The following is an 8,742-nucleotide window of genomic DNA, read 5'->3' as shown; positions in this document are numbered from 1 at the left end:
GATAAAGAGTAGCCATAGATCATCATCAGCCGCAGGATGTCCTGACTTCTCCCAAAGATTTCCAGATCGACCTATTGGACGCGACCAGCATCCAGCGATAATCTGCAACTTTGATAAGTTCATTTGTTTTCTAACATGAGCCGTATAAGAAAACTAATAGGGGCTCAGCGAGCTATCGAGAGGATTATGCTTAGTGTTTCATTCGTGATTACATCAAAAATGAGGAGATCCGTAGAATAATGAAAAAGTAGTCTAAATCTAATCAAATATATTTCAAATAAAAATCAATAATTTTGGATTTCTCGACTCAGTAATTGCACGTAGGACTGCAGTCTTCATGGTTACGGGGTCTCTGTTAAAAAAAATCGAAAAATCCTTTTATTTCAATATCTAACATTCGCGTAAACATATGATATAATTAAGAAACTAATAAATTAAACAGTACCCTCTTCCAAAGATCTTACATCTGAGTTGGGAACCATCAATACAAAATATTTACTCTTATTTTCGTGTCTGCAATCTGATTGCTGTAGCTTCGAATCTAGACATACAAAGGTACTTATAATCAGACAGGAAGCCTTAATTTGAATATAATAAAAATATTTTCATCACTACACATCGTGTATAAAAACTTCACACAAGTTGGAGCTATGAAGACTCATGTGGGTGTGATGAATCTGCGATATTTATTTCATTTCATTATATTAAAACTAGCTACCCGTGCTGGTTTCGTACGGGTAGAACTAATAACCTATAGCCAGATGAACCGCAGCTCATACGAACTTCACAAGTTCAGCCCATAATCTAAAGTTTACTTAAAAAAATCATTAAAATCGTTCCAGCGGTTTTGGAGTACATAAAGAAATAAAGCTGGATCTGTCGCTGATCGGAATAGGTCGCCAACTCCCTAAATAAGCTAATGAGCGCAGCGCTGCACCAAGCCGAAGATCGCGCCTCGTGGAGAAGATTACTGAATGACCTTGGACGGGATCACGATCCTCAGTAATGAGGGGCCGACTGAAGAGAGAGAAGGATTTTATTTTCTTTCTGAATCTTATATATTTATGAAATACTTCCATTTTTTATTTTTAACCTAGGCCTATTTTCTTAAAAAAATAATTTAGGTATTTTTGAAAACTATAGACCACCAAAATGTTTCATAATAAATTGTCTATATAATAGTGTTGGTTGCCAATAAAAATTATGAATACTTTAGAAGATCCATGGAACAACAATTTTACTGGCATTTTTACTATGAAATTAATGAAAGAAAATCCAAATTATATAAAAATTTAAACAATAAAAATAACATATTGTAGAAAAATGATGTTATTTTTTCTATATTATTATATTTTTTTATAGATATGTAGCTTCTAAAAATACGCTTAGCGCGCCGTTTTACTGGAGCGGCCTAACTGATAACATAGTGGGACCGAAAATTCTCTATATTTGACCTGGATCGCACCTTTGCCCAGAGACTTATCGACTCCTAAGATCCGGTAGCTGTTCTAGTTATTGGTTTAAGGCGTTTGAAATAAAACAGAATCTTTGTTATAAATTTAAAGAGTGTGTTAAAAGCAAATATAATAATAGCTCTGTATTTCATCCTCTATATTTTACTTCTCTGCCTACCCCTGAAGGGGACATAGACGTGTAGCTCCTTATATCTTCAAATATATTTCTTTCCTGATGATCAGCATCAGATAATGATTGCTGCTTGATCAATATGAAGGTTTTAATGTAAAAGAGACATCTGTTGTCTTTGAAACGTATTGATGATCATGTTTATGAAATATATCTATATAATCGGTCCCTATGGCGCTCGATGGGGGAGGCCTATGTTTAGCAGTGGACGATTCTCGGCTGAAATTATGATAATGATGATAATATAATCAACTAAAATCTCGATATTATAAATTCTTTAATTCAATAAAAACATAAAAATCGGTTTAGTTTTTTTGTAAATTTAGATCATCAATCAGACTATTTGCAAACTTATATCAACCGCTTACTTAACTTTGTTATTTAAAAAAATCAGAATCAGACAGACACTTCGGATTGTATATTAATATACTTGGACTACGCCACTTTTAAATGTATTATGCATTTGAACTTGTACCGAAGATAGTACTTCCTATAACGATACGTATGACCTCGAATTTCGTAACTTACTTCCCGTTGAGCTTCTGTCGTTAAACTAAATCTTCGTTATCTTGACGGCGTAGGCAGAAATGTAATAATATTATTTTTAATTTCGTCTGAATTTGAACTTACGAATTGCACTTATTCAATTTAATATTCATTTCGTTGTTCTAAATACGAAATTATTAGAAAGGAAATTGCGTCTCCAATATTCATAATTATACACGCTACGAATAGGCCTAATATAAATTATTATTATTTTAATTATATATAACCAAAAAACGCGGAATTAGTTCACCCTTTGCTAGTAAAAAAGCGTAATGTAAAGCTTCGACGCGTAGGCTCGTGAAATCTAAAAAATAATTTATGCAAATATAATATTATTAATTATAAAATCTTATTTCGAAACAATAAAAATAAAAAATAAAATAGTTCACAGTTGCAAACGATACATTATTTTCTACGTCGCGCGTCAACGCTTCCTTTCAACCTATAATTTCCTTCAACAGCCCTAATTACTATGATCCTACAATCGCAATCATTTCGATAATTAAATAAAAATTAAATAATCATGTGTTCGAAAATTGACCCCCGTCCATGACCTCGGAGCCGAGATGGGTATATAAGGTACCAGCAGTGCCGATCAGCAACAGTAGACATCTGGCATTCGATCAGTAACCACACACGCACAACAAATCTGAACATGCAGAGATTCCTTGTCTTCACCATTGTGGCCGTGGCCACCGCAGCTGCCGGGGACATCTTTTACCCTGGATACTGCCCCGATGTTAAGCCCGTGGACGATTTCGACCTCAGCGCTGTAAGTTGAATTTCTATTGTCGATGTGTTACCCTAGTACTGAAGATCGATCATTTTTTGGTTCCTAAAATTATGTGGAGTCAAAGAATTCTCGCAAATTTGCTGAAAGAATTTGACGTGCCCCGAGATAAGGATAAATTTATATTAATTAGTATCAATTGATCATATCCTTGTGAGCGACGGGTATTGCACAACATTTTTTGAAATATAAATAATAATAATAAAATTAAACTAGTTTAGTAAACAAATTAGCATAAGCGGTGAATTGCATCTTAGCAAACCTCGGCGAAACATGTTTTTTTTTTCTATTTATTTAGTGACGGGATTGTAAATTTATGATGTTTGTTGTTTTGTTTTAGATTTTTACCTTGAAATATTAATTAATTGCAAACACGTGTACGTAGTATTAAAGGACCTTAGTACAAAATATTAAATTGAAAATTATTATCGAAATAGCCTAAAAATATAAGTTTCTCGTCAATTTAGCAGTGAACCATTTTTTTTATATTTTACGAAAAAAACTTTAAAGACGTTAAATGTTGACCACGTTTGCAAAAATCATGAAATTGTTACCGATACTTGAATCACAAAGCCCGCAATTTCGAGGTTATCAAATGAGTTATCATCATACAACAAAACGACAAGCATTGATGATTTCTTATTTTTTTCGCATTATATTATCTGTGATGATAGTTACGTTCTTTTTTCCTTTTTTTTGTATTCTTATAGTAACTTGTACTTCTAAAGTTTGCGCGTAGTTACTGCCATGTTACTTTTACTCCGAATGCCACGTCTGTGTATCACGTGACTTCAAAATTTAAAGGTTCTCGTTTAGAGTACATCTATTTATAATTACTATATTTTTTTTCGACATTTGGTTGAATATAGTAAATATTTGTTCTTCATATTCATTTTATTTTAATAGTGTTGATTTTTATCACGATTTATCGCTTAAGTATTTTGATTTTATTTCTTGATTTTTGCTAATATTTATCAGTTAGAAACATAGACAGAGTCGATAGATTAGATTTTAGAACCGCTGCATACTATATTCAAAATAAAAAAAATAGTTTGAATAAACTCCCCCTTTTTTTGAAGTCGGTTAAAAAGTGAAACTGGTTTAAAGTAAAGTATGTAATAGAAAGAAATTAAATAGCGTTCATAAAAAAAAATAATTAGTGTACAGAAATTAAATAGTGTTATCGATGTATATTATTGGTGTACAAAAATTTAAGTTCAGTAAATGCAATTTCAAAATTTGATATAAAAATGGAATTTGGTATGGAGAGATACAGTTTTCGCTTAAAGCATGCAAACAATAATGATAAAAGTACTGCAGAATTCAACAATACCAAAATACAAAATGGCAATATTCATAGAACCTAAGAATCAAAGACAAAACACTGTCGTGTAACTATAAATAATAATGTGTATTTTGTAAGAAAAATACTTATTTCTATTGAATGTTATATGATATGACATGCGAACATATCAGAATATGCTGTGTTTGTCAAAGGTTGCGACATTACATTCAGTTGTTACATTCAGTTTTCTGTTTGGCTGAGGTTTGGGCTATACTCCGACGAAAAGTTATCTCTTTTTACCGTCACGCGACTAACCATCGTTCGGGCTACAAAAAAGCGAATGCACAGATTTTACGAACTCACAAAATTACGTCTGTTTCATCTCGGCTTTAGATTACTTCTCGAAAGTTCTCTCAATTATCAGCTTGTATATTTTTTATTCTACCAAGTCATAGTTATAGATCACAGATTATTCTAGGATCATTTATATAACATGACTCCACAAGATTGTAACAAAGGATGATGTAATCACTTTTGAATACATTAGGAGCATAGGCTTCTAAATTTTGAATACTACTTATGCAAAAAGGTTTTTGTTCTTCCTAGGCGTTTCGTAATCGCTTTGAAGTTGATTTAAATGAACTACTCAGAATAATATTCTTTACAATAGCTAAATTTGGTGAATCTTGAAAATTTTCGCTAGAATCTAAGATTAAGCTATATTCCTTCATTACGTAATGTAGAAACGGAATAGCTTTGTACGATAAATACTTTCCCAGGAGAAAGCTCAATTTCTGTTAAAAAACGAAGATCACTAAATGATAATATGTTTCGAACGGTCAAGTAAGCAGATTTAGTCGATATTCGATTGCAAAATGCAAGTGACGATCTTTATAAAATATGGTAGATATCAAAAATCTTCAGTACGTTGTTAAGTAATAAAAATGTTATTCAACATATACGAAAAAATTTAAATATTTCATTGTTCCCTCTAGTTCGCTGGAGCATGGCACGAGATCGCCAAACTGCCCCTGGAAAACGAGAACCAAGGAAAATGTACCATCGCTGAATACAAATACGACGGCAAGAAGGCTTCCGTCTACAACTCGTTTGTCGTCAACGGAGTCAAGGAATACATGGAGGGTGACTTGGAAATCGCTCCTGACGCCAAATACACCAAGCAAGGCAAATACGTCATGACCTTCAAGTTCGGACGTAAGTTTGAAACTTTATTTTTTGTTAACCTTTCGTGCTGGATACGTTCTAGCGTTTGCTTTAGTTATTGTCTAAGAACAAAATCAAAAATTATAAAGAATAGAAATATTTTTTTGTATCTTTGGACCCATCATTATTTTCTGTTAAACCAAAAAGTTAACTGATACAGTTTACTAATATGTTTATTTTAAGAAATCATATTATTTTGCATTCATTTCAATGTAAAATATTAATTTTAAGTCTATCTTCAGATACGTCATGATTACGGATTTATGAGTTCGTAGCGAAGACCATAGTTACTAACGCTAGTTCTTAGTAATTGCTTATACATTTTTTAACATGTTCTTTTTGTATTATAGAGAGGGTAGTGAACCTGGTCCCATGGGTTTTGGCCACTGACTACAAGAACTACGCCATCAACTACAACTGCAACTACCACCCTGACAAGAAGGCCCACAGCAGTAAGTATATTCTTATATATTTTTTAAGAAAAAAATTAAAAGTATTTAAAAATGAAAAGTCTTGTAATATGCAACCTCACTTCTGCCACAGGGTAACACACCTTTAAATTTGATTGTACGTATAACGTATGTAATCTTTCACATAGAAGAATACGTCTTTGATAGATTGTAATAGTAAAATCTGTTGTTCTGAGCCACAAATAAGAGCAAGCACAATGTTTAGCATTAGTATATTCATATTTGATAATTGGCTTAAATACAGCGATTAGCCACATATCTAAATATACACATGTTACACTGTGTGATCCTATTACATTTTGTTTATCTAGAAGGTCACGAAATTTACAATTACTTTTTTTACAGTCCACGCCTGGATCCTGTCCAAGAGCAAGGTCTTGGAAGGAAACACCAAGGAAGTCGTCGACAACGTCCTCAAGACCTTCTCCCACCTGATCGATGCCTCCAAATTCATCTCCAACGACTTCTCCGAAGCTGCCTGCCAGTACTCCACCACATACAGCCTTACTGGCCCTGACAGGCATTGAGAAGCATAGTGAAAAATGCTAGCGTTAAATGTTTGCCAATTGCCCGTAGTGTTACGATAGTTTAAATATTCGTTGTATTACAACGTATCCTTCAATAGTTAAGTTCATGTACCAACATAGTTAGGGAGAAAAGGTATTGAATTGTATTTAGTTGTATAGGTGATTTTTTGCATATTGTAAACAGAAAACAGAAAGCACACTGTGTTTAAGGAAATAAAGGAAAGGTTTTTACATACTTTTATGTTATTATTTACATACTTTAGTTTTTAGAGAAACTTTAATGGTAAAAGTTACTAAGTATTAATGTCAACAGAAATTTTTTTTAGGATATTTTCCTCGAAGAGTTAACAGGAATGTTATAGCACTGCATCTGATGTTCAGTATAGCTTAATTTAATGATTGACTGACTGCCTCGGTGGCGCATTACGGTATGATTGCAGTGCTGAGGTATATAGTTCGATGCCGGGGTCAGGAAAAGTGATATTGGGTTTTTGTATTCAGTATCAGCCCGGAGTTTCGAAGTTGTGCCTGATATGGCGTTAGGTCGCCTCCTATTACGAATGGTATACACACGGCGGAAAGTGGATACATCAGTTGCGCCTCTGGCTACTTCTTTGGGCCATAGAGGATAAAAAGGCGTGAGTGTGTGTTTGAAAAAATCCCATTACTTCCTATGGGAGCAAATAACCAGGGTCAATGTTTCCTATGTTTTATGCTAGGACATGCTCTACCCCAGACCAAATTTCATCCAAATCCTTCTAAACATACATAAACCCAAATATTTTTACAAGTAATAAGATAAGGTAAGTTTCAAAAAAATGGGATAATGTTGAATATTTATTAGAAGTAAACGCAGAAACCGCTGAACGAATTGGGTGAAATTTGGCACATGGATAGACCATACCCCTTAAAAGATTTAATGGATCACTGGCACCCGCCAGAGCCAAATATTAAAAAGTAAAACCTAACTAAATAACTTAAGCAACATGCTTGAAAAAGTTATGAACCCAAAATTCGAATAGGGTTTGAAGTAAAAGAAAAGACAACAGACAACATTAATCTATGAAGGAATTTCTTCTAAAGAACACCAACTCCTCCCTATTTTTCTATTTCACTAATTTTGTTGTGGGATAAAAACAGATGAGTGTTCCCTGAGATTCGTTGAGCTTCACCGCTCGGTGTCAAAATGCGTGCCACTACTGATCTTGGTTTACAGGAGTTGTAGTGATGGGTGTGAGAGCAGGAAATGCCCTAAAGAACACCAGGGAGAAATGTTAGAAATGTCCTTTAATCTATGGGTCTGAAAACGGTAGATGCAATTACAGAATGCCGACACAATATTTATTTGTAATCGACTTACTTAATGGTAAGTGCGCACCACTATCAATGAATACCACCAATAGGTACAAGTACCAGGGACCGTTGTTAAGATGCTAATCTAAAATCGCTAATACTAAAGATAAGTCTGTAGGTATGATATGTCGTTCCCACACATTTTTTCTGTTTTCATTATCGTTAACGATAGTGAAATGTCAACTGGGGTCCACAGCTCTTGCTATTTTTACCAAGCGATGTACAGTATTAGCTGATACCCCTTCATAATAATGGTAACTTTCATATTTATGCGTAAATAGTATGAATACACAGATTGGCTGATGAGAGATAGTCACATTCTTATCCCGGAACTCGACACACTTACGTGGGCAACTAAGGCGCATTTTAACACCTTGTGTACTGTGGTCGCTATCCAGACGGATATAAAATATATCCACCAGCAAATCTTCAAACCCAAATAAACATGTCTGTAGAAATAGACAATGCTATTGTACCTAGCCCAGATGGAGTCTTACTTACAAAAACTTATCAGTCATTACAAATATTCGGTGGTATTAAAAATACCTAGTGTTTAAATATTTCCAAGAATCGAAATACACAATCACACTATGTTGAATAATACAATGTCAAATTACTACAGAAATTATGGTTGATATTTTGTATGAAAATATGTTTTCGGTCACCTGTTTTAAGTGGTCAGGGTGTCACCTCTACATGGGCGAATCTATCTTTTTGCAAGGAAGGGCATTCTAAACCGAATGACAGTGTTGAGAGTTGTATAGGCAAATACAGGATTATTTTACTCTCTTGCTTTATCAAAATTATAATTAACGAAGTAAAAATAACACTGCAGGATAAGTTATCGTGGAGATGTAAACAGAACAATTAAAAATAATCTTTGAAAACATATTTTTTGATAAC

At 33.7% G+C, this 8,742-nt stretch overlaps 1 protein-coding gene across 1 annotated transcript; it reads left to right on the top strand.

Annotated features, from left to right (window-relative positions):
- Positions 1 to 2,772: 2,772 nt before the first annotated feature.
- LOC115446810 (insecticyanin-B-like) lies at positions 2,773 to 6,721 on the top strand. Its single transcript, XM_030173610.2, has 4 exons — positions 2,773 to 2,962; positions 5,261 to 5,480; positions 5,840 to 5,941; positions 6,305 to 6,721. The coding sequence occupies exons 1-4, from the start codon at positions 2,846 to 2,848 to the stop codon at positions 6,484 to 6,486; spliced, it is 621 nt and encodes a 206-aa protein (XP_030029470.2). The 5' UTR covers positions 2,773 to 2,845; the 3' UTR covers positions 6,487 to 6,721.
- Positions 6,722 to 8,742: the final 2,021 nt, after the last annotated feature.

This window comes from Manduca sexta, chromosome 13 (assembly GCF_014839805.1).
Source record: "Manduca sexta isolate Smith_Timp_Sample1 chromosome 13, JHU_Msex_v1.0, whole genome shotgun sequence".
Classification (NCBI taxonomy): Eukaryota; Metazoa; Arthropoda; class Insecta; order Lepidoptera; family Sphingidae; genus Manduca; species Manduca sexta.
The sequence above is the reverse complement of the archived record's forward strand: the minus strand, read 5'-3'. Positions and strand labels throughout refer to the sequence as shown.